Source organism: Bacillus rossius, chromosome 3, assembly GCF_032445375.1.
Source record: "Bacillus rossius redtenbacheri isolate Brsri chromosome 3, Brsri_v3, whole genome shotgun sequence".
Lineage (NCBI taxonomy): Eukaryota > Metazoa > Arthropoda > Insecta > Phasmatodea > Bacillidae > Bacillus > Bacillus rossius.
The window spans coordinates 6,291,388-6,318,918 of record NC_086332.1 but is presented as its reverse complement, the minus strand read 5'-3'; the positions used below and the strand labels follow the sequence as shown (position 1 = coordinate 6,318,918).

General features: G+C 41.7%; 1 protein-coding gene across 1 annotated transcript in view; it reads right to left on the bottom strand.

The window, feature by feature from the left end:
* Window positions 1–7,681: 7,681 nt before the first annotated feature.
* LOC134531386 (uncharacterized) overlaps window positions 7,682–27,531 on the bottom strand; it is a 485,737-nt gene continuing 465,887 nt past the window's right edge. The window contains exons 5-6 of the mRNA XM_063367088.1: window positions 10,097–10,337; window positions 7,682–9,562 (exon numbers count right to left, since the gene is read on the bottom strand). Coding sequence (XP_063223158.1) covers window positions 9,480–9,562; window positions 10,097–10,337 — 324 coding nt within the window. The 3' untranslated portion in view covers window positions 7,682–9,479. The remainder of the gene's footprint in view (window positions 9,563–10,096; window positions 10,338–27,531) is intronic.

Below are 27,531 nucleotides of genomic sequence, written 5' to 3'. Positions count from 1 at the left end.
TTTAATTGTAAGGTCTCTGTATATTCTGGCATTAAATTGCGGGTCACAGGGTTCGATATTAGGTTGAAAGGCTAATTCAAGGGTATTCGCGAAGGCTTGTGCTTTGTCTGTCGGTGTAAAAGCGAACCCAGTGCGTGTTTGTAGCGGAGGTATTTTATCTATCTTATGAAGGAATCGCTTTGTCATACTCCAGGTGCTACCATCTTGCACCTGTAGCTGAGAGACTTTCGTCTCCCATTGGCTGCTCCTCCATAGAGTTATTTCATCGGAAATTATTTTCTGTAATTCATTAATTCTCGCTTTAATGTCGCGCTGCCTACGTCGAGTATATTCGCGCCTTAATCTATTTTTCTGAGAAATTAAATCCCTAATATACACCGGCAGTTCATCTTGCTTAAATCTAACCACCTTTTCTGGGATGCACGAGTTAATTGCAGTTTGAATTTTAACTGTAAGTTCAGTGACTGCTGATTCGATGTTATCTTTTGTTTTGAAGTTGGCAGCATCGGCTGCAGGCAAATTATCGACTAAATACGTCTGAAAGCCTCTCCAGTCGGCTTTCTTGTAGTCTTTAATTTTTCTCGGAGGACTGATGTCAGTGTCCACGTCATCGAATAGTAGATGTACTGGAAAGTGGTCAGACGACATTTCGTGAAAGACTCTGAGTTCGAATCCCGTTTGAACTCTCTTATTTAATGCAATATCTAAAATATCGGGGTTGTACCTTAGTACTCCGCTATCGTGAGTGGGCTCTGAGGGAGCATGTACTTGATAATTTTTGTTAGACTCGTGTCTTTGCTGCAGTAGACCATTGGCTGTATTGCTCCGACAGTTCCAGTCTTTATGTTTGGCATTAATGTCGCCGACTGCTAGGAATGTGGGAGCTGAGCCATATAAGATGTCCAGCTCGTTTTCAGTTAGTGACCTGCCCGGTGGTGCATACATAGAAATAAGCACAATTTGTTGTTTATTGACTTTAAAAGTAATTGCCACAGCTTCTAATTTATTAAATTCAGGTAAATGAAATTCACTATGTTGTATACTTCTGTGGATTAGTAGGGCAACCCCTCCACTTCTGGTATCGCGGTCGCGCCTATAAATAGTGTAATTTAAGATAGTTAGACGATCTGTTGGAATTAAGTGTGTTTCGTTTATCGCCGCGATTCTAATATTATGTTTAATTAAATGATCGGTAAATTCGATTATTTTATTTCTAATTCCTCGCGCATTCCAGTAAAGGATGGTACTTAATCTACTGTCTACGGGGGTAGTATTAATGGCAGAACCTAAATTAAGGGTGTGCAGCATTAAAGCTGGCCGCTAATGCTGTCACGAAGCCCGTGGTGGCTTTTATTTTGTCCTCTATTGACTTGGACGGATTACACCAAATAGCCATTAAAATGCACATTGGTTCAAGGACGTGTGCCAGGTTAGGGTTCTGTGCAATGGCATCCGATTGGCCTACGAGCTTCAGAAAGTCGCTCGCGTCCATCGCTGGCTTCTCCGCGGGATTTAGCTGCGGTGAAGCAGTTGGCATTACTGTTGGTGAGTCAGCCTGCAACGGGCTGGCTTGTTGTTGCCCAGGCGCGACTTTCTTGGAATCACTGGGGGGAGGGGTGGAGTTGGGTGGCGCCTTAGTACCTGGCTGATCCATCACTTGACCTTGCGCCCGGCCTTTACCGTTTTTGTGCCCCGAATGGTGTTTCTTCGGGGGCCTCTGGGGCAGGGACTGGCCTCTAGGCCTGGGTGGGTTTGCCAAGACAGGATACTCCAGTTCATGCCTATCGCTCAGCACTGAATATTGGTTAGGGCTCTGCCATTGCGGGGGGGGGCGGGGTAGCTCGGGGCTCGCCACGGCTGCCTTGGGGGCTGGGGGCAGTAGCCTGAGGGGCCGGCTTGTTGTGGGGGCGGGCGGACTTGAGCCGCGGCTGTTGCTCGCTTGTTTTCGCGCAATGCGCGTTTGGACTGCAGCTCTCTGTCTTTCCGCTCCTGTTGCGGGAGGTGACGCCAGTTCTCCCTCTTGTAGGCCATGCAGCCTCTGTAATTGGCGCAATGCGAGCCTTCACATCACGCGCACTTTGCCTTCGTCCTGTCACCTCCCTGGGGGCAAACCTCGGTTTTGTGCCCTTGGCTGCACCATCGGCACACAGGGGAGGCTCTGCAGCCTTTTGCGGGGTGGCCAAACCTCTGACAGTTGCCACACTGGAGGGGGCCTTTGGGGTGTCGATAGTCCTCAACACGAATGCTGAGGCCTCCGAATGACTTCAGATCGTAAATCCTTTCTGGATTTACGGCCTTCGGGAGCTCTACGACTAACTTATTTATAGGCTGCCTTGTCTGCCTGTTGTACAGAAACCAGAAGTTCTGCACTGGAAGACCCATTGCGGCGAACTCGGCCTGAATGAATTGTTTGTCGGTGCTGCTATGCACTCGACAAAACACAAACTTGTTCGGGATCTCGTCCCGTTGCAGCAGCACAGAGTGTTGCACTCCGGCCTGCTCCAGTGCACGCACTGCCCTGTGGTACTCCTCCACAGTGGCAGTGTGAATCATGAGCTGGTCATGGCCGCGACTGACGCACGACCAGCGCTCCTGCAGTGCTGCATCCAGCACTGTTTTAATGGCCGGGTAGCTGTGGCCAGAATCAACAAATACATACAGGGGTTTCACCTGCATTTTCTTTGCCTGAGGGGCAGGGTTTGGCGGGGCAGGGCTCGAACCTGCGGACGTGTTGGCGGCCGTTTGATTGGCCGAGTTGTTTGCCCTTCTGACGGGCTGCTTGCGAAGTCGCTCGGCCTGCTGCCTGGCGATCGCGGGGTTCGTCAGTGGGGGGCGCAGTCTTTCGTCCTTTCCTCCCGTTTTTTGTTTTTTTGAGACGACTGTTGTAAAGCCGTCGTCGCTAGACATTTCTTGTTCGTCGTCGCTCGGCAGGGGCACATCGATGCACTCCTGCATCACCTGCTCGTCACTTAACTGGTCAGTCATGTCGCTAGTTACACCCTACAACGCACTAACACCCACTGACCACGCACCCGGTATTAAGCCGGGTTGTGGCTAGGCTGTAGGGTTAGCTACAACCCGGGTTGTTTTGCACGCTTACACTTCTTAGAAAAAACCTGGGAATACCACCTGGCCTGTGTGCGAGCAAACAGGCTGTTCCTGGAATCTCGCAGCTCCGCTTGACGCGTCCGTCCTCGGCCAAGGCTCGAAGCGGTGTCATTTTTTCACCTAAAAAAAAAAATAATTCCGAAGACACCCGAAGGCAAGTGTTCGGCAATGCTCGGGCATGTGGAATACTCGGTGTGAATCGCAGGCTTCCCCGCCCGGCGCGCGCGGGGGCTGACACCTTCCCACCGGGGGTTGGCAAGACGGGGGTGGGAGTTGCTCCCTAGCCACATCAACCCCACTTCACGCCCGCGGGCGGAGGGGCGCATCGGGAATCAATGGCGGAAGCCGCTCGGGGAAGTGGGAGCAGGAGGGGTTGAAAAATGGAAATAGAGGTAGAAAATTGCGGTTGGTTTTTTTTCCCCCCTGGATGGAAAAAAGAAAGAAAGAGTAAAGCTATATTTTTGAGTATTGACAAAACTGCTGTGCGGTTGACACTCCGCGCGAAGGGTAAAAGAAGAAGAAGAAGAAGAAGAAGATGGAGAGTATGCCGGGAGTTGGGGCGGGTGAAGAGAACTATGGAATCACTTCGACTCCCCCGCGATATAAAATTAATGGCGTTTACCATTCCGCAGGAGTTTCCCCCGCCTTTTTTTTACGACTTCCGGGAACCCCCTCCCCACCCCCCCCCTCCCTTTCACCGCGGCCATAAATACCTGCTGCGAGGGGTTCTTGTCTCTGGCGTCTCTCTCCCCCCCCCCCCCCCACGACTCGCAACTTTCCTCTCCGCGGAGAAAGTAAGCCGTCATGCTTATACTGCCTCATAAAACGCCAAGACGACAGTTGGGAATTGTAATTTCTTTCTAAGTAGCGATGACGTTGTTTTATATTTTTTTATGGTGTAAAATAGACGGTGATGCAGATTGCACAAAAAAAAAAACACTTCAACTCCTTATCTCAAGCTTTAACCGAATGTGCCCAGGCGGTTAATGTCTCTTTCTAAATATCGTAAAATGTTTCGAGTCGTACATAATATTATACGCATATTGAAAGAATGTTTGTGCTTGTGCTTATTACGAAGAACTATACTTGACTTCTTTCCGGTCAATCGAATGCAGTGTGAAAATGTGACATGCGAAAATTAACTGCTGAGAAAATCAGTTTAGCAAACACAGTGTGGTTTCATTCAAAACCAGGAAATCTTACAAAATGGTAAAAATATGCGACGTGTCTAAAGGTTCAAGAATGAATGTTCAAGACATTGAGGTAGGATTCGGCCATGACTGTCACATGTAAACATCCCAGAAGTTACTAAAAGTTATCTAAGGTAACAGTGCAAACCTTAAGCAATATAAATGTACAGTTGTTTGGATTCTAGCATATCGTGAAATGAATCCGCGAATTTTTCCGGTCTCTACTCATTGGTGAGTCAGTCTCGAGCGCTGTAGCCCTGACCAGAGGCACGGCGGCGAGATCTTGACGTCATCTTGGCCAGCTGAATCTGCAGTGGTTTGCCAGTGCCTCTCGCAGTTTGCAGGTGGAAGAAAACACGTGAGCAGTGTCCCTCTATCCAGCCTGGAACATTGGGCTCATGAGCTAAGAGTCTGACACCTAGACTGGACGTCCAGTCAACTGAGTGGATTCCAGAACGTAAATAAGTACATTCGTCCTCAGTAATAGCCTGCGAACATTTCCTAAAACTTGACATTATAGAGTTGTCATTTTGAATGCTTTGTGGTTAGAAATTCGTGTCAATATACAAAACGGTACGCCCAGGAAGACAAGATAAAAAAATAAGGGATGTGGCTGTGTCATGGACACGGCCGTGTGTTGTACGTGAATACGTGTACGTAACAGGTGATATAGTCGATACAAAATATAAAATAAGCTATCTTATGTATGTTATAAACATGTTTGAACACTTAGAAGTCTTTCGGGTTTCCATATTCTTTATTTTAACACAATATATATTAACTGTAACTATTTTACACTAATACTTTATGTATTCAATTGATTGATTTTGACGAGAGCTGACGATTGAAACCCAAACGAACGTTGTAGCTTCTCAGAGTCAAAAGTTATACTAAATGTAAATCTCTAAACGCAGCAAAATGACATCATAATGGCAGCGCTTCCCCCTCCACCGCGCGCGAAATGTCACCGTCCTCACTTAGCGTAACGAATTCTTTGATCCTTTAGCTGTCCAGTGGTGTAATTAAATTTTGCATGGAGATGATAGATACTCGTATGTAGCTGTAAAACCAAACTGTATCCACCGATTTTGTTATCATTTGTTTTTTGAATCGCTTCCCACTATGGAAGCAATTTTAAAGACGTATTCACGTCAAAATAAAATTTTGGGTGCGAAACTTGTGGTTTACAACTTTCAATATTTTATTATTATGAGTCCAAGGAAACTTTCTTTTTTAATATATCTTGGACTTCCAAAAATTGAAAATTGTTTTTCTATAATGTAATCAATATTGTGTTAAAAATAACTGCAGACGAAATAATGCTCACAAATTCGTTTTGATTAAATCTTTTCCTTTTTGATATATACAGTTCAGTAGGCCGCAAAACCTTTTTGATAATATTTCGCTATTGAAACTTCAACTCTTTTAATGTGAAAAGTCTTGTGCATATTTCCAGATTATGTTAGGTAGATAATTACCGTCTAGTTAGTGAAATGTTGGGTGATAGCATTATAATATTTCGAAAATCACGAGCAAGAAATTTGGAACTATTTTCTAGAAGAAGACTACAAAATAGTATGTGTTTAAACCCTCAATTTACCCTGTCTTAACTGTTCTGAACCAACTGTTGAAAAACACAGAATCTTGGTATAGCTGAAAAAAAAAAGCGCGTGATCTCAGTACCTACACTTGATATAAGTGAAATTTCTTGGCAATTCAAACCTTGACTCATAAATATATCAAAAGGGGTACAACAGCAGAAAGAGAGAAACAAGAAAATTTTCTAAAAATAACACCACACGGTTTTTTTTTGTTTTAATTTATTTTTAAAGTATTTAAAAATCTTAAACGTTTTGGTATTGATTAGAAATTTGATTAAAATACAAATAAATTATTAAACATGAACTAACACAATTATTACTCATATTAAAATATCTGCTTAGGTTATCAACAATAATTGCTCTACCAATAATATTTAATTAAAAATAAATATTACTCACTGTTGAGATACTCAACCCCTTAAAAAAAACCGTGCGTTTTACTGTTTCTTCAACAACTCTGCCATTTGGAACACACCAAATCTCTGACCGAAATATAAAATTCATAGCAGGTAGCGCTATCTATGCGGGAAATGCAGGAACTGTCTCAACGCCGCTCTCTACGCTGCTGGTTGAACAAGGAGGAACGTGAGCACACTGGTAGCAAAGATAATATTCAAGGCATCCACAGCTGACTGTATAGGATACCTATATATATTTTCTAAAAAAAAGCGCATGTGCACACCCTGTATTACTCTTTTGTTCATCTATCTCTCTCAGTTATATTTTTGTTACGGTGATGGAAGAATCATTACACAAAGAGGAGAACCAAAACGAGCTCCGCAACTTATGTAGCATAGTGCTCTTTTTATATCTCTTTGGCCAAGTACCTATTTTATGTCATTTTTGCGTCACAAAAGTTTCACAGCAATGTTTCATGAAAACGTTGCATTAAAATTCGGCCTTGATATTTTACTCTCATCGTACCCAAATAAGTTACACTTCATAAATTCTTAAGGCGTTGGCACCCTCTGTAGGGAGACACGTAAAATTGAATTCTAACAACATTCATAATTTTTCTCTGTTTTCTTTATTTTTATGCTTTTATCATATGAATCTTATGCTTTACTTTTATTTTTACCGTACATTTCACTTAAATTGAAAAAAAAAATCCTTTGGGCATTGGACAAGGAAAACAAAAATCGAATTAAATATTTTGAATTTAAATCTATCGGTAAACTAAAATGAAATATACTGGCATTCAAGAAAGAGTGAGAAATCAAGATTATTTGAAATAACAGTACATTTGTAAACCATGATCACTTGACAATCATACATAAAACAAACTCTTGGGCAATAATTTAAATTGATTGAAAAAAGTACTCTGTACTAATGTTTTAGTAACAAAATGGATGGGTTGATGTAACATTCTTGCCCGTGAAAAAGGGCGACGCACTGTTTATAATTCAAGCCGAGAATGAACTGTGAAATTGTGTCCTAATTAAAGGTCACGAGTGTTTGTCGCCGTAGAGTGCGGCCAACTGGAATCATGGGAACATCCACCTTTGACGCGACTCTGCCGTGTTTACTGCAGGGGAGCGCTGTTACCTGCGCCAGCCGAACCCGAGCATCGACATAACAAGACCTGCCGCCTTCCGAGAACAAGTCCCCCCCCCCCCCCTCTTCAAAGGGTGTAGCCTGCTCGCCTGGCTGCAAACGAGCCGAGGGGAAAATACGTGCCAGCAAGTTGTCGCCACTGGCAGCATCTTGGGCGACGCACGGCAGGAAATGTCACACCAGCCACTGGAAAGGTGGGGAAGTGTAAATTGAGTCACAAAGGCGTGGTTCGCGTATTTACGCTCTTGTATTTTTGCGTCTCTGTACCAAGTACATAACATTTACAGGTTACACATATATATATCATACGTCGTGTAACACAGCATACATTGAACCTTACATATTAACTCTTTGGATACATCAAGGGAATTAATTCGTTTCAGTTTTTTTATGATAGTATAAAGGTAACCATGCGCACAAAAAAAAGCACGATATTTTACTAATGAAACTAATATTTCAACATACCTAAAACAAAAAAACGAAGACATGTATACGCATTATATGGATTTTAGATTAAAAAGTTTCTTCAACAAAATTTTATCATTACTTTTTAAAGGTATTATATCATATTTTCCATCTTATTTTGGGAGAAATAATATAATTTGAAATGAAAAATAAATATTTAAACTTTTGCATACATACCAAACAACAGTATTATCTATACAATAGGTACGTACATATTTACAAAATTACCCTACCAACTACAACTTATCACATGTTTGTAATTACAAATTTCACTGCATGCGAAAAATAACATGAATGTACAAATATAACCACTGAATCACTACCTTGATATTCCTGTATAGTTGTAATAATAAGTGGGTACACAAATTGTCCATTTAGTTATAAACGCACTTAAATAAATAAAAAACACAAGTTATGCACACCTCTAACTAAAAGTCATCAAAATAACTTGCTGTTTGCACAGTTATATTTTAAATAGGACATTTTCAAAGTTAAACATCATATTTGTTCACTACCAAATAGTATCACATACATATGATTTACCAATAATAACATCATCACAAATTATGGGATAACGTTTTCATAATAACTTAAAAATTAAATAGTTCTTTTGATTGTAGTAACACTATTAGTTTTTTTCTGTTTTGCTCAGAAAGATAATCTTGCAAAACACATTCTATTTTATATGCCTATACACTTCATTGCAAGAGTGTCACCTGCAGAAGGGTGGAGTCGACAGTCGAGCTTTGGAAGCACACAAGGTAATGATTTGCTTCCTTCCCTACATTACAGCAAGTAAACATTCATCGCGAGTTCCTTACAAACAGATAGGGACCGGAAAAATTCGTGGGTTCAATGACTTCTAGGATGAACTCCATAGTTCTACATACACTCGGTTAGATATAACCCACTCATTGGCTGCTGTCTTGCGAGACGTCACAACGTAGCAGCCTGTAATTCATATAAAGCTTTGGTTGAGTGTTTCTCGCTGGCCCGGAGTCATCCAGGTGAGTTGTGAGCCAATAGCAGAGGCAGCACTGAGGTATAACTATTTGTATTTTAGCCTGTCGCGAAATGAATTCGCGAATTTTTCCGGTCTCTACAAATAGAGACAACAATGCTCGCGGAATATAAATTGCATTTTCCCACAGGATACTTTGTAAACAATTACGGCGGATTCGACCTGGGCTCGGCGGTTTGCTCGCATGTCCACAGCGGCGACACCAAAAACACGCTTGACGGCTTCATTTGCACGCAGTCTCTGAAAACCAAATATCGCAATAGGACACTACGGGAAACTCTGGCCAATCAGCGCTGACGAAGCGAGCGCGGAGACAATTATTAACCGCATTTCTTTCTAGCAGTTTGACACTAACACGTCGCTGTTATATTCTCACTCTATTTTAAACACGTCGTGCGAAAAGCCGCCAGGTTCGCTGACTTCACTCGTCTGGCGTGTTCCTAAAGAGTTTCCCCGTACTGACCCTATTACAGTATTTGCCTGCCGGGGAGCAGAACGCTAGGACCTGCCGGCTCGGGAGGTTGGCAGCCCTGCGGCACGCTATCTGGCGCTCGCTGAGACGACGGCGCAGAAGCAGGCGGCGCAGCAGACCAGCAGAGACTGCTGCACCCTGGCGCCGAGACCTGGAACCACACACCAGCCACACTTACCACGGTCACCACAGTCACCTCCTCGTCAAGACGTGGAGGTACATTCAGCCGCTTTTGATTCTCTTTGAAGTCACTGTCTTCAAAAAGGAATTCAGCCGCTTTTGCTTCAAAATTCAACCCCACCACTCAGGGCTGCCGCTTCATAACGATCAATACCAGTTCGAGAAAAATATGAGCTATTTGTTTGTTAGAATATTGCTGTCAATAAAAATGTTGTTTTTACGAATTACACTGGGCACCTAATTTTCTGACACACTCACATCCGTTCTCTCACGCCTTGTTAGGTTTTCCTATTCCTCTAGTGATACCTGCGGCAATGCCATCAATTTTATATGTAATCAGCTCAAAATACCCCGAAACCAAAACTATTGTCGGCCTGTGTTATTTTTTAATGAATTTAAATTAATCTAAATTTTATTAATAAGAATAAGGTTCAAGTGATTATTGTAAAAACAGAAATAACCCGTGCAAAGGCAGTGGGAGACGAAGGAACGGGCGCGCACTCACTGAGGCCGGCCGGCGCCGTGGGCCCCATGACGGGCGCCAGCTGGGGCGAGTCCTCGCACAGCTCAACCTCCTCCGTGCGGCGGTACAGCGTGAACAGCGTGGCCAGGCAGCGCAGCTTCAGCCGACCCTCGCGGAACACCCCGCTCGAGGCCTCCAGCTCCAGGCTGGCGCTCGTCCACTCCAGCTCGTCCGCGTGCTGGTGCACCACCTTGCGGATCACCACCTGCTTCGAGCCGAACACCTGCGCACACCGCCACACTCTCTCCTGCTGCTCCTGCTTTGAGCCGAGCACCTGCGCACACCGCCACACTCTCTCCTGCTGCTCCTGCTTCGAGCCCAACACCTGCGCACACCACCACACTCTCTCCTGATGCTCCTGCTTCGAGCCGAGCACCTGCGCACACCGCCACACTCTCTCCTGCTGCCCCTGCTTCGATTCCAACACCTGCGCACACCGCCACACTCTCTCCTGCTGCTCCTGCTTCGAGCCAAACACCTGCGCACACCGCCACACTCACTCCTGCTGCTCCTGCTTCGAGCCGAACACCTACGCACACCGCCACACTCTCTCCTGCTGCTCCTGCTTCGAGCCCAACACCTGCGCACACCACCACACTCTCTCCTGCTGCTCCTGCTTCGAGCCGAACACCTGCGCACACCACCACACTCTCTCCTGCTGCTCCTGCTTCGAGCCGAACACCTGCGCACACCACCACACTCTCTCCTGCTGCTCCTGCTTCGAGCCGAACACCTGCGCACACCGCCACACTCTCTCCTGCTGCTCCTGCTTCGAGCCAAACACCTGCGCACACCGCCACACTCTCTCCTGCTGCTCCTGCTTCGAGCCGAACACCTGCGCACATCGCCACACTCTCTCCTTCTGCTCCTGCTTCGAGCCGAACACCTGCGCACACCGCGACACTCTCTCCTGCCGCTCCTGCTTCGAGCCGAACACCTGCGCACACCGCCACACTCTCTCCTGCTGCTCCTGCTTCGAGCCCAACACCTGCGCACACCGCCACACTCTCTCCTGCTGCTCCTGCTTCGAGCCGAACACCTGCGCACACCGCCACACTCTCTCCTGCTGCTCCTGCTTCGAGCCAAACACCTGCGCACACCGCCACACTCTCTCCTGCTGCTCCTGCTTCGAGCCGAACACCTGCGCACACCGCCACACTCTCTCCTGCTGCTCCTGCTTCGAGCCGAACACCTGCGCACACCGCCACACTCTCTCCTGCTGCTCCTGCTTCGAGCCGAACACCTGCGCACACCGCGACACTCTCTCCTGCTGCTCCTGCTTCGAGCCGAACACCTGCGCACACCGCCACACTCTCTCCTGCTGCTCCTGCTTCGAGCCGAACACCTGCGCACACCACCACACTCTCTCCTGCTGCTCCTGCTTCGAGCCGAACACCTGCGCACACCGCCACACTCTCTCCTGCTGCTCCTGCTTCGAGCCGAACACCTGCGCACACCGCCACACTCTCTCCTGCTGCTCCTGCTTCGAGCCAAACACCTGCGCACACCGCCACACTCTCTCCTGCTGCTCCTGCTTCGAGCCGAACACCACAGCCAGATGTAGTTACATTCTCTCCTGCTGCAACAGTTTCTAGCTGCCGAATACCTGTGCATACTGCCATAAACAGGCGTCACTACAAACTCTATAACAGCACGCTAGTTGATCAATATGTCTCTTTTTACATCTATATTTTTTGCAAGGGCCCTTATTACAACAAATTACATGTTTAATGGTTTATATTAGTTTTCATTAAGTAAATTGTTATGCTAAGTTATTAAATAACTGAAAGTTATTATCCTGGGTAACAGTTTGCTAGGTAATGAATAAAATAAATTTTTATACCGAAAAAATAATATTTTTTTACCTTAAATATATTTTTGTTTTGTTTTTGCAAGTTATACATTTGATACCATACATAATTGTGGTTAAGCAACTTGATTATTTATTTATTTTTGTTATTAATTTTATTACAAAATCATCTTGGAAAATATTTTATACATAATTTTGAGAAATAATAATGTTTAATTTTTGGGTATATCAAGACAATTCTGCCTGGCAAAAATATTTTGGCAAAAATAAAATCTATTATTATAAAAATTTTTAAATCACATTAAAAAAGTCACTGTTAATTAAAGCTTATGTTTATTTAATATAATTTTTTTAAAGTGGTAAAGGTTATCAGCAACAGTATTAAATAAAGCTTCAAATTGAGAAGTTAAAGAATAACCGAGAGGATTAATGTACTTTTAAAATTCCATGTAATTTCTGACGAATTATACATAATAAGTAAAGGTATTATATTTTACAAAAATTGGTTTCTTTAATCTAAAATATCTGTGACCATTAAATGATGAATCTATATTTAAAATTTTTAATACAAAGCAATACATGCAATTTTCAGTTTTTTTTTAATTTCAGAAATAATTTGAAATGACAACATGGAATTAATTAAAAAAAAAAAAAAGTATCTACCTACGAAATAATATATAAATTGTGACATTTTCTCTCTTAGGAATAGATCTCTAAGGAACTTTTTTAATGCTGGGCTTAAGATGGCCCGAGGAGGACTGAATTTGTGAGGATGATCAGTTATTATATTCAAACATCCAAATTTAATTATTTTACGACTTCTAGATAATGTTTTCAGTGTGTTTAGTTGACTGACGCTTTAGACCGCTCCCTTCATAAACGCACAACTTAAAATCGCAATTGTGGCTCTTCGTCAACTTGTATAGGAAATAGTTCTGCCACTCCAAACTGATCTCCTTCGGTACGCGCAGTGTTCCCGCTCTGAAGCCTGCACTTACACTAAGCACTACTTCGAGTACCAGCACCTCGGAGTATGTACGGTGCTGGCTGCCCCTTGTGTCCACCTCGATGCAACCCTCAACGCTGGGTCACGGCAGCGGTTACAATCGTCCTCTGCCCCTCTGTTCCTAGACTCAAACTGCTGGAACTGAAATCAATATTGGCGTTGCAGTCCTCGGCCATGTTCCGACAGCACTCCGTGGAATTGCCTTCATTACCTGCTCCCTCGCAGAGAGAGAGAGAGAGAGAGAGAGAGAGAGAGAGAGAGAGAGAGAGACCCACGCTCTGAATGTCACTCTCCGACAGATGATCCTTTCCTTCGTCGCTTTCCCTCTCTCTATGGTTGAAATCACCCGACGCCTTTGTCCCGGATAATAGCTGTCCATTCTCTACGAACGAGCGTATTTACAAGTCGCTACGCCTTTTTTTGTAGCGGTCTGTTACACGTGAAAAAACTACGTAATATTGACATTCTGTTGTGCTCGCTGTTCATTGCTAACTCGTTCGGCGACGAGTTTTCAAGAAGACCTGAACTTTTATTGTGAATCACTACCGTTAAAACATTACATCTGTTTTTAGATTTCAAATAAATTGAGATGGGTTTGAATTAGGTTCTGTTAAAATTGCAATATAAATAATTGAAATACAAAAAACATGATTATATCGATGGACAGATATAATTTGGGCAAATATTTTCTTCACTCAAATTTGATGAAAACTTTTCACCCACCTTGTTGGGTTATTGCGTTAAACGCAACATTTGGTTTCGCGACAACTGTTAAGCATATAAAAATCGAAAATTATGTTTTTTTTTAATTTGTTCAAACCAGATATATTCGACGTGTTATCTGCTAGTAATTTAAAGTCATGCAAATGTTCATAATAATAAAGTTTTGTCTGACTAATTTCTCTATATTTACTCATTAGAAGAATTTAAGAATTTGCTGTGCTTTTACAGGCAGTGTATGCAAACAACTTAGCTTAAATAATTGAACTTACTAACTATTTCTTCACAAAAATTTAACAAAGAAATAAATTAAATGGAAGGTGAGGGATGAAAAATGAAAGATATTGTCCATTTATACTTATAATTTAATCGGCCCAGGTAAAAAATATGTTAACTGCAAATTTTTTTTTTTTAAAATAAAACTATAGGAAACGTTTATTTACGAAAAAATGACGATCTCGAATAGCAATATTTTCTAAAATGTTCGTCCGCTACTCCGCTATGGGTGGTTTGGATTTTGTTTGCGCTGAAGGCCTACATATCTTTGAATCCATGAAACGATACACATGCAGTTTTTCACAGTTTTTCATTCAAATTAAAGAAGCGCGTGTTTCACCAGTACAAATTTTAGATCTTATTGTTAATCAAATATAACACGAGGTTTTAGGTTGGCGAATGTAGTCTAAATAAAATAATAAATACTAGAACATATTCATCTTTAGAAATGCTAACCATTTATCGTTTTAAAGTGAACGAACCGTTATACAAACCTGATTTTCAGTACATATTTCGTTCTACTTAATGCTCTTTTTAATTGATTCGATACTTTTCTTACAATAATATTGCCAGAAACTTGTGAGCTAAGCCATGGATAAAAGCTAGTCTTATTATAAAAAAAATTGTTTGCTCTTGATCCACGACATAATAAATCGTTTATTATTATTATTTTATCTTATAGGAAGTGCGTAAGTGCACGGTCACTTTTCTTCTAAGGAAAGTACAAAAAAATAATTTAATACAGTTTATTCGTCATACGCCATTGCAGTTTTACAACGTTTGTCATGGGAAAAATTCATAAATGCGAGAAACATAAATAAAAAATTGGTTGTCTGTAAAGTCGGTTTGCGGACGATATTTTAAAGTGACGTCATAACAAAACATTGATGAAATGATTGCATACTTTTATGAATAAAATTGAATCATTTTTATTGAATTATAACTATTTTGTATGGATACAAAGAAGGAGTGAAATGAAATCTACAATTTAATTGATAAATTTACTTTTATTTGCACTCCTTAATTCAAATATGTTTATTACTTTAACGAAGAGATTATTTTAACTATAACTTTTATATATGTTTGCTATTTAACTTCTTCCAATCTGTGTTATTCTGTTAAGGATAGGACGATGATAGGAAAAGTAGGAAACGAATTGGAGTGTTTCAAGTTTAATGTGCCTCGAAAAAGTCAAATCGATGGTTGTTCCAATCGATTGGAAGAGAGATAGATGCGGTGCAAGCGTGCAATGAGGTAACGGGACAAAGCGTAACGGGACAATGAGACATCCTTTTTCGTGCGTGCAGCCGGCGTTCATCGATTTATTAGACGTTGTCACGTTAAAAAAATGAAAACATAAACCCATAGAAAACATGCCTAAATCAGCTGATGCCAATCATATAGACACAAGGACGAACCCAGACAGGTATTACGGACAACACAACGATGGCAGCACGGACGAACACAGTGGGATAAACAACAGTAACACTCAATACAGTCAGACAACAAAACCTGGACAATGGAGTAAATATACGAACTTAACGATGAAGATGAACAGAAATTACGGACGAAACACAGACGAACACAGTTGCGACGTCTCGGGAAAACCGGCATTCTGTACCCGTCATCAGACACAAACAAACAGACTGACAAAACTGCGCCAAAAAAAAGCAATGGCGTACGTCCAAATAAATTGTATTGAATCGAAATTCCTCTTGCATTGACCATTTCAAGAACGTGAAAAGAAATTAATCTGCGAGTGGGACGACCTGGTATTAAAGTGAGCCACAGTCAGCACAGACCGTCTCGGGAACAGAGGTCGGTGTATGCCGTCTCTCTCTCTCACCCCCCCCCCCCCCCCACACACACACACACACTCACACAACTGGCGGGGCTTAACCCTCGCTCTGTTCGCAGAGTAACTCACTCATCTCACCTCCGACGAAGCGCAAGTTTGAGCGCGTGTGTTCCCCCCCCCCCCCATTCCACCCCCCCCCTCGCAAGCCGCAGACCCGAGCTGGCTTTAATCAGCGCGTCGCGGGAGGTAATGAAGCAGTTCGCAAGCTATCCCCCCCTCCCCTCAGCCACCCCCACGAGGGCCTAACCGCCAGACAGCCGCCCTTAATAAACTACTTTGCGGGCGTCGGTGACGGGGGTTCAGGCGTGGAGGCGGGATTACCACGCTCAGGGCTGTTTATCGGCGCCTGCACAGTTCGGGACGAGGACGGGAAATGTATATTTATTAATTAACGTGATGCTAGAGTCCTCTCTGAAATTCACCGCTCCACCACCCTACCCTTAAAAAAGTTTTCAATTCATTTATTTTTTGCAGTAAGCGAAGTTAACATAATTGATCCCCAGCTTTAAGACCCGCAAAATAAGTTTTAAATTACAAGTGCAAATTATAACACTCAACAGAAAAAAAAAATTTGAGCGAGTCTTGCAGTACTGGCCATTGATGTGTAAGGAACTAACCTCGGTAATGAGCAAATTCGTGTGTTCTGATGTTGCAAATAAACTTATAATAAAAAAAAAATTGGTTGTCTGTAAAGTCGGTTTACGGACGATAGTTTAACGTGACAACGTCATAACAAAACATTCATGAAATGATTGCATACTTTAATGAATAAAATTGAATCATTTTAATTTTAATAATAAAATAATAAATATTTGAAATTATACTAGTAATCAGATTTTTAAAATGCAAGAATAATTAACCTTTATTGCCGAAATTATTGTTGTATTAAGCAATGAAAACCACATTAACTTTTCACTTCACTTTATAAACAGTCGACGAAACAGTTCACGTGTAGATGTAAGTTGTGTGCTGCCGCTGTCTTTCTTCTCCTCTGACGCATAGGCCAATCGATTGGAAGAGAGATAGATGCGGAGCAAGCGTACAATGAGCGTAACGGAACAATGTGCGTAACGGGACAATTTTTCGTGCGTGCAGCCGGCGTTCATCGATTTATTAGACGTTGTCACGTCAAAAAACTAGGACACCAAATTTAACTTAGAATTCTTTTAAACAATGCCGAACTTAGTAAATATATGAAAAGGATTCATTTGAGGGAAAAGCAGCAAAATTATTCCCCTTTTTTAAAACCTGACTAGTATTCTGTTTCTGTCTCAGGGCAAAAATAATAAAAACATATTTTTTTTAATCTATTACGTGATTTGAACCTTGTACGAAGCGTATACCTTACCGTCATGATACCAAGACCTCTGGGAACTAAGTAAGTGTACCATTATTCTCGTAGAGGAGGATTTTTTTTAGGTAATTTAAATCTTAGGATTACTATTTCTATTAATATTTTAGTTTACCAAATATATTCCAGGGTAGTGTCACTATCATAACGTTTATTTAGGCTCACCAATACGTTTGGTATGTACCATAATATTTATAATAGTGACGATGTACGGGTTTATGTCACTACACGTCCGTCCGCCATCTTTTCGAGTTTCCCGAGACTTCTGCGCAGACGCAGCGCCATTGTCCTGCATTTACATTCCATTTTCACGAGACTCCTACTACCAAATGCCGTATACCGAAAGCTAAATTCTGTGATTATGTCTTCAGTCACTCATTAGAACGACAAGAACCTGAACTCAAAACGCTAAAGACTCCGAAAATTTAGTCGATAGGCAGCACGTCTCCAGCGAGGCCGCGAGGTCGCAGCAGTCGGAGGGGGTAGGAGGCACTAAACTGAAAGTCATTTGACCGAAATTTCGGAGGAACGACTTTTGGTCTAGTGCCTCTTGGTATAATGCCTTTCGGTCTAGTGCCTTTCGGTCTACTAACTTTCAGTCTAGTGCCTTTCGGTCTAGTGACTATGTATAGTGACTTTCGGTGTAGTGACTTTTAGAATAGTGACTTTCGGTCTAATGTTTTTCGGTCTAGTGCCTTTCGGTCTAGTGCCTTTCGGTCTAGTGACTTTCGGTCTAGTGACTTTCAGTCTAGTGACTTTATGTACAGTGGCTTTCGGTATAGTGCTTTTAGATACAGTGACTTTCGGTGTAGTGACTTTATGCATAGTGACTTCGGTGTAGTGACTTTCAGAATAGTGACTTTCGGTCTAGTACCTTGCAGAATAGTGACTTTCGGTCTAATGTTTTTCGGTCTAGTGACTTTATGCATAGTGACTTTTGGTGTAGTGACTCTCGGTGTAATGCCGGGTTCCCGCCCTGGAGGGTGATGGACGCCGGGCCCGGCAGTGATGAATCCACCCCCGCACTGCCCCCGGCCACGCCGTCGCCGGGCTATTGACGTTTGCATTCAGCGGGCCATCAGCGGACACTGCCCGGGGTGTGGGGGGAGGTGCTTGTGGCGACAAGCGAGACCGCGTGTGGACACGGTGATACATTAACAGGGTGTCGCTCGTGTGTGTCCATCACGGAGCTGAGTGATCGGGGGTGAGCGACTTCCCGTCCCCTCTCTCCCCTCACCCACGTCCTCCAGCGCCCTTCGGCTCGACGCATTATGGCTAGAGCATGCTCTTACCGCCAGGACCGACAAGTGACTCGTTAAAGCTATGGACTTGTATGGCGTGCACCCTATCCCTGTGCTGTGTTTCCTCAGAAGTGAAGAGGTTCACTGAAAACATGAAATTATGAAAAAAACAACCCCTAATTCCCTTATCTAACACTTAATGTAGAATTTTGGTTCTTCTAGAAGATATTTGGAAAATTGACATTAAAAATCAGAAAAACACTAATCTACAGTTGATTTTAACAAAAATTTAATTGAATACGTGAGATTTATAAACACTACTGTTCTACCGTTTCACCCCTCAACCCCCTTCGAAAAGAGTCCTTTATATCCCTTAAAATCAGAACTTGAGAAATTCTTGATTAAATTTTGCACACTTGACAATCATATTAAGAAAATAATTACGGTCCTCATTCGATTTCGAAAAAAAAATTCCCTCCATCCTGTGTTTAGCCCGAGCAACACTGGGTACTACAGTTAGTATTTTTATAGTTCAGTGTTTTGAAGGGACCGCAGAATATGTTGATTAATTGATAATTTGTCAAGTATAATTGATGACTATGCTTTTAAAGGCAGTTCAATTCGTGTTCTCAACTGAAGCGGAGCGAGTTCCACATACTTGCAGCTCAGTATTACATATATTTGTGTTAATATTAACCTCAAGTTTAATTCGTGTTGAATTACCAGGGTGCGAATCCTAATATTAGTACTGTACGTGTAGGACTACCGTGGTCTGCCACGTAAGGAGAGAGCACTCTACTTGAAGGTGTAACTGACGCAATTGGATTTGTGAGGTTGTCATCATCCCAAAAAAACTCAACAAAAACTTAAACAGCCTAATAGTTTTGTTCTCCAGCGCGTGTGTGATATTACTTGAACGTTAATTTTGTGTATTATAAGTTGAAATTAACAGCAAATACTTTGTTTATAATATTGGGGATGATGCCATTGAAAACAAAGGGGGTTTTGCTCGTAGTCCTGAAGTCGTAGGACCTCCAGATCACAGCGGGCACGAACCTGGCGGTGCTCGCATGTCTGAGCCACTGCAGGGGTTGTGCCTCGCCCTCACAAGACAGTGACGCTTCTGCCAGCGTCAACACTCCTTAGAAAACACTCGTTAGTGTCAACCAATAGAAACAACACGAGTGTCTGTCCGATGGTAATCGCTCGGTTGTCGACAGCAGATCCATCACAAACTGGGCCACAGCAGCTAACAGAATGCAGAGAAATCTCCTGGCGTGATAGCGGAAGACATCGGAGACCAATATCTGGATAGAAGGATTGGGTCGGCTTCACTGGCTTGTAGTCACAGACTAATAGCTTCAAAAGTTCTTCTCAGACATAAGTGTTTCCAGTACTGACCGGAAATTCCGACCCGGAATTTTGGTCATCTCTATGGTTTATGTTGGAACACTAAAACCTTAAAATTAAAATAATCGAAAATGTCACTGCAATGGATTATATAACTACGGATAATCATACGGAAATAATGACACAATATTTATGCTTAAATGTTTTTAATATATCGCGATTCAATAAGCGCCTCAAGAGCAAATATGAGGGCAAGAAGAAAACTAATTATACGTTAAACTGACAAAGGGCCAACGGTTGTATTGTCCTGCCCTTGCGATGGTCTGTTTGCCTCGTAAACTTTTAATGCATATTTTTTTTCTATAAATGGGTAATATACATGCCGAAATCACATGATGAAAGCAATGACACAAGTGCGTTTGTTTGCAAAGTGTACTTCAAAAGACACTCGGTTTTGTTAGACTATTACATTATTTTAGTTGTTATTTTATGGAGAAAATATTTTAATTCTATAATGACATGTTATCAATCACATATTATTAGTTGGACACTTAAAGAACAGTGAGATCACAACAATGTGCCAAGTGTTCGTTCACATGGTTCAGGCAGTTTTGTTTGCGAACAAGCCTACATGTTTATGTATACGGATCTCGCCTACGTGATGAGGTGGACGGATCTCGCCTACGTGATGAGGTGGACGGATCTCGCCTGAGTGATGAGGTAGACGGATCTCGCCTGAGTGATGAGGTAGACGGATCTCGCCTGAGTGATGAGGTAGACGGATCTCGCCTGAGTGATGAGGTAGACGGAGCCAATCCGTCCACCTCACCACGAGTGCCCGGGTTTTCCCCTGAGCCGTCGCCGGGACCAGCAACCCTCGACTGGTGACGCTTGCCCATCGCCGCTGTTGACCTGCGCGTGGTCCCAAGAAGCCACAAGCCTGCTGGGTTGGAACTTCAAACACGGTGTCCAACACTAACATCAGGGCGCACACGGAGTTGCAGCAAACACATTCCCAAGAGGAGACAGGCTAATGGTGGCATCACAATGAAACGGCGAAGAAGAGGGAGGGGTGTGTTGATTCTGGACACTATTCATTTGGTTCAATTTTGTTTCACGTCTCATTGAGATCACGGGAAATAGAGATGCACGTAAATGAAAGAAGGCAGGAAAATTGAGTCATACTGCAAGAAACCATCCCAGAATCTGCCTGGAGTGAATTCAAGAAACCACATAAAACCAGAACCAGGCTGATGGAACAACCCGGTTTTCTGTCCAGGTGATCGCTAGTGCGAGTCGAAAGACCATAAGCTGCGTCACTCCTCTCAGTATGAGCTTGATTTTAACACGCTTATATTAGCTTCTATTTTAACAATCCTGAAAGTAGATTTTGACCTACTTCTAATATTGTCGTATCGATTTTAAACTTTTCATATATATGTCATCGGGATGATTATAATATAGTACAGTTGGGTCAAGAGGTGGATAAAGGAACGTTTCAATGGCTACTATTAACCCCCTCGAGTTTTGGGATATTTGGTTTGTTTTGACGAGTCACATACATCACACTTGGTGACGAGTGTTTGATGATGAAGCTGGGAGGTGGAAGTGGAACTCTTCATTAGCTACCACTTCAGGTTTATTAAACTAATCTTTTGGAATTTTACTTAAGATAAATGAATGACAAAGTCCACTGTTTTTTTTAACTGTATTAAAATGACTTCATGAAAAACGGTGATATTGTGTAGGAATTTAACTGACGTTTAACTGTGAGCTCTGCGTATAATTGTCTTAAGTAAATTTTTAAATTTCTTATTTTCACAGATTTTTAACCATATGATATATATTTTAATTTTAGAAAGTCTTGTGTTATTTACGATGCAGAGTTTTTGTGCTAGATTTATTTAGAATAGTTTCAAGAACACATGAACATAATCCTCCATACGTAACGCGTTTCAAGGTGCCGGTACTTGTCCTTCTATTAAACTACACCCAGCCTTTAAGTCAAAGAAACATTTTGGTCTTTATTTTATGCTAAGTCGAAGCCTTTCTAATTACGATACTTTAATTCTACTTAAAACAGTCAGCTCATGTGCTTGCGATTTCTTTGCGAATGTCGGACACAAATGGTAATGCAGAAATAAAAATAATCATTACAACATAACTGTTGCGTATGTTGATCATGTAAAATATATATTTTAATGTTTAAATTATAGTTAGCGATAATATTGCCGCTCCTAGCTCCATTCACTTTGCAGATGCCACATTGTCACTCATCAGCTCAAACACGAGTTGTGTCATGACGTGATCTGTACGTGCCACGCAAGCAGAATAAACACGTATGTCGGCCACGAAGTGACAAAACTCATTACTACAACATGACAGCCAAGGATTGAATTACAAAACTGCCCCCCACCCTTGTCTAATTTAGCAGCAGTTCATTCTTTACTTCTTTTACAGCAATCAGCGGTGTGTGCTATTTAAAACCTAGCCACGCGACTAAAAAAAAAAAATATTTAATTTCATTTTGCGTCTGCGTGTCAGATAATGGCGATTTGACAATTGCCACTCTTTCCATTTATTTTATTCAGCTTGCGAGGAAAGCTATAATTAGAAAAAATTCACCAGAACAATCATAAAAAATGTTAACTTTAAGTCCGTCAAATATATATCGTAGGAACTCGCAAAAATTTTTGACCATCGTATTATTTAATTTTGAATCATGAAACTGTGAATGTAATAACATAGAACTTTAAAAAAGTTATTAATGGGTTTGATAACAAAATAGTCTTTTTTTGGATCCAGACAAAGTTATTTGTTTACTCTACAAGACATGGGAGAAAGTTAGATTCAGAAAGTTAGACTAAGAAGCTTGACTAAAATAGTTTCGTCTCACGTTGCATGCCCCCGCCACGTGTGAAACTAATGCTGGCGTCAGCCGAGACAACAGACTCCTCATATGTATGGAAGTACAGTGTGCAGGCTTACCGCGAGGCACAGTGACAGTGACACAGTGACACAGTGACACAGTGACACCGCCGGGACACGAACAAGGCCTCTCGCCGCGCGGAACAGCAGAGCGAGTCAGCTCAGCGCGACCAATGATGGACACAAAGTAAAGTGTGAGAAATAACCCAGTGATTGCTGCTTTACCTTGCGATCACAGGACATCTTCTCACCAAGATGGCTATACGAGCCAACAATCAAAATGTTATTGGTTAAAACGAATAGTTAAGAGACCAGCAAAATTCGCGGATTCATTCGGCGATAGGCTAGAATTCAAACACATATACCTCGTAGATAATTTTTCTATTGGCTTACTGTTCATCTGGACGAATCTCAACCAAAGAAGGATCGAATCACAGACAAACCAGCTGAGACGACTTACAAGTCGGCAGCCAATGAACTTGCGTTATTTTCCCGAGTGTACAGGGGTATGTGCAATCTATCTTGAAGGCCATCGAAACCGCGAATTTTGCAGGTCTCTACCAATAGTACATTTATGTATGAAAAACATTCAATAGTTAAATGTTCCTTATGTCATTGCAATTATATTAAATTGTTTTGTAAATAAGTTTAACAAAGCGTAATAATTCCAAGCAGTGGTGAAGAATTATCTGTATTGCAATTATACAGCATGTCCATATAAGTATGTCTCAGTTATAAATTTAATAATAGTATGAACTGTAAGCGTTGTAGAGTTTTTGTTCAAGGTCACAATTAAAGATCAGCTCAATCAGTTTTAGATAAGCGCATGCGCGGGTACTGCTTTGTTGACTTCTCGCTTGCAGCGCCACCTACGTAAAATTGCAATTCCTGAGAATAAATTGTGTGGTGTTCTGTAATTTGCTAAGATTTAATCTGTACTTTCAGTTCAATAATGTGCGTCCTCCATTGGAATCTCTTTGTACGAGAGTGGTTCAGTATCGAAGTCCCTGACCGTTGGACTGGTCGTAACGGTCGAGACGACAGAGCTCTTTTTCGCTGGCCTCCTCGTTCACCTGACATAACGTCATGTGATATTTTACCTTTGGTTCTTTATAAAAGAATGTGTCTACTTTCCGCCTCTACCTAATGATTTGCCAGAGTTGAGACACGGAGTTGAAGAGGCTATTTCTTCCATTGCTCCGTTGACCAAAATGTGATAATAATTTGACTTTAGGTTGGATATATGCCGTCCAACTAAAGGTGCACATAATGAAAATTAAAAAAAATATGTTAGTTTAACTTTAATTTGATGTATGATTTGTTGTAAATAGTCTAAATTAAACTTTTATAATAGACCACTGAATCTGGAACATTATGTTATGGACTTTCTGTATAATATAAACAATAATAACCATTCTAAAACGTAAAGTTCGCCAAAAGAAGGTATATTTGGGAATACACTAGCGTCGCTAGCTACAGCAGACTCAGCACCGTCCTTCCCAGCTGGTAAGGCCCAGCAGTAGTCTAGTTCTGCCCTTCGACGGCAGAGCGAGCTGTGCGCGCCTCGCATAGCCCGGAGTCTCAACCACGGGGGAGAAACTCTAATTACCGAGACTGAGGCCTAGTTTTTAGAAGTAGTTATGGGCCCGTACGATAGATAGTAGTTTTCATAATATATTGCTGACATAACCACATTAATAATTTATTAGGAGAAGTAATGTATAAGCTATTATCAGGCAAACAAACCAGTGAAAATTCACTCTATTTAGGTAGCCACTAATTTTGTGTTGTGTAATAAAATAAGTTTTTGCACCTCCTGCTCCTTTATTTATTACATGACGGTTTATTACAAAACAGCATTAAGTATTTTCGCATCGATTAAATTAGTTTTGCGCCGTCAAGGAAATAACTTGATACAACAAAAAAAAAACTTATTAACTAAAAAAAACTTTTTATGAGAACCTCTATTCCGATTTTTTATTTGCTGGTAGTTATGGGCCCGCCCAACAGATAGCGACACATGTCGCGTGAAACATGGTTTCAGTTTCCACTGTAAGAGTCGCACTTCTTTATTTACCTCCTTGTTCTGTGGTCTCAACCAGTCGCCGAGGAGGCTGCTCCAAGCCTCGTGATGGCATGGGTGTTGACATCACACAGTGAAGTGTACAGCGGCATTAGGTCAATTTAACACCCGTCATAAACAATCCCAAAATATCTGGCAACAGCTCGTACACATGTATTATTCAATTTCATGGCTCGAAAAACCAGTGCAACTAGCCTTAGTCAACCATAGGAACTAGATTTAGACTCCTAAGAAGTCAACTACAGAATCTTGTTTCGGAATCTTTTGTGAAGTCAATTACATACACTAGCTTTTGATTCTAGCATAGCGAACCACAGGAACTAGCTTTTTTTTTTTTTTGCGAAGTCAACTGCAGAAACTAGCTTTGGACTCTTGTTGAACTTAACATTAGTGGGCTAGTGTAACTATTACAATCAACTGCAATCGTTTTCCTGCCGAAAACGGCGGTAAGCACTCAAAAATGTTCGGGAAGATACTTTTAATGTCTGAGAATGCCGAAAATGAATATACATTAAAATTATAAATTTGGTTGAATAACTTAACACATACAAGAGAGCAGGTTATGTGTAAGACATATCAGGGATAGGCTGCATACATTCTGAGCCCTATCGGCCTGCGATAGGAAGGCGTTTCGGGGTACCCACACATCGTGAACGAGGGTGAGGTGCGGAGACAGGGGAACTTGGGGAAGTAATCAGTCATGGCCTCAGTAAGGAATAAACACGGTGTTTGCACGGAGCGACTTCGGGAAGCTGTGGAGATGAGAAATCAGTAATTATTATCCGGATTCTATCCCGGACAGTCCAGGGTGCGAGACCAAGTAGATGTAGTTGAGTCGACTCGCTCGGACACGGCGTTCATGCGTCCATCATAGAAAACTTCGAGACCATAACAAGTATAAGTACAAGTCGCACCTGTGTTTTCGTACCATGTGCGTCTCTGCCTGAGGACGGGAGCAGATAGCAGTTCCAGAAACGTCGCTTGTTTCTGTTTTAGAAAACTATTGTGTTTGTTTCGTCTTTTCGTTTTGTTGTGTTTTTGTCTCGTTTCAACTGTTTTGCTGGCTTGTTTCTGTTTTGGAAAACTATTGTGTTTGTTTTCATATTTTCGTTTTGATTTGGTTTTGTCTCGTTTCAACTGTTGTGCTGAATTTTTTTGGGGTTCAATTCATTATTTGTGGTTTGTTTTTTTCGTTCTGTTAGTCCATTTTTATTTGTTTTTCTTTTTTTTGACCATATTCCTGTTATGGAATATTATGTGGTGTTTATATCCTGTTGACAACAGCATTTTTTGCTTAATTTATGTTTTTGTCTTTTGTGTTTTTTGTAGTTTTCTTCTACAGACACACATGTGCTTAGCAATGGCGTATGTCTAAAAGCTTACATCAAGTCATGCACTCCCATTGCACAAATCTTTCAAAGATAATACAATAACAAGTATAATTAGGCTTCTTTATCGTTTCATAAATCACTATTCTTAGTTTCACGATAGATGTCATAACAAATGCAAAGACACTAGAGCAGGAACATAATTTTAAGAAAATTTGAAGATAAAAAGCTACGTTTTATTCTTATATATTAAATAAGCATTCGTTATTTTACAAGAGAGAAATTTATTTAGTATAAGTTTAAGCTGCTTCTTTAACACATGTACATTTTTACAAAAAAATATTTTTTGGTAGACATAAATGGAATTTTTTCAGTGGCTGCTCTTTGTTTATTTCTTCAATTTTTGTTCTTCCACAAGTGAAAAGAAAAATATTCCCGCACATGATCTAGGGTGGTTCAGTTTGCTGGGTCCATGCGCACACTCTCGTGATAAAAGCCTGTCAAAACGAGTGACGACAAAACACGGTCGAGAAAACGTTCATTACAAACGCGGGTGAGTTAATAATCCCGACCAGAAATCACCCTATCTGGAAAACTAACCCTCTTAATTGAGTTCACCCGCTCGTATCGAAAAATTTTGCGATATTCACGTTGACAGGTTTTTTAATTGGTGCTGCGCGAGTAAAAGAAATAATAATGCCGAACGCATTATCCCGTGTACATTCCAGATGCGTTTAGTGATTTAAAAAAATAATTATTGTAAACTATGACGTAAGCTATCCCTTTGCGTTGACCAACCCATGCACCCCTTCCCATTCTCTCCCCCCTCTCACCGAACACACGCACCCTGGGCTAAATGATCGCATGAGAAGCACGCAGGGGAAACCTTTTGGGGAGGGGAATGGCAACTGGAATTATTTTCAGGAATTTGCAATTCAATTTGATTCCGTAATATTTCCAATTTATTCGCTGGTAGCGATAATGGAAATGAAATATTGAAAATGTAAATCAATGAAATGGGAGCAATGGAAGGAAGGGACAGAAGGGTAAGAACAGTTGGGGGGGGGGGGGAGGTGAGAGAGAGGTGGTGAAAAATTTGGCAGTTGGTGACAGAATTTCCCACCGACGGAGAGAAAGTTGGGGTTCACAGTCGACATTTTCCGTGTATGCCGTCAACGATGCTGGGTTTGTGTTTTTTTTTTAAACGCACTCTTTTCCCCGCAGAATAGGAATTTAAATGACACACGCAATCAGCAGCCTCCGCAATGAGCATTATTTTTGAATGACTGCTGTGTTGGTCTCTGCCATTTCCACTGCGACTCACATAACTCACCTGTGAAGTACGTTCGTAATGACTCAAAACACGTTTGAAATTATATAAATAGTTAGAGTATGCTTGCTCCCAACTCAAAGTTGTACATTACAATGTGTACTCGTGAGAATTTCAATATGATATTTAGTATAAT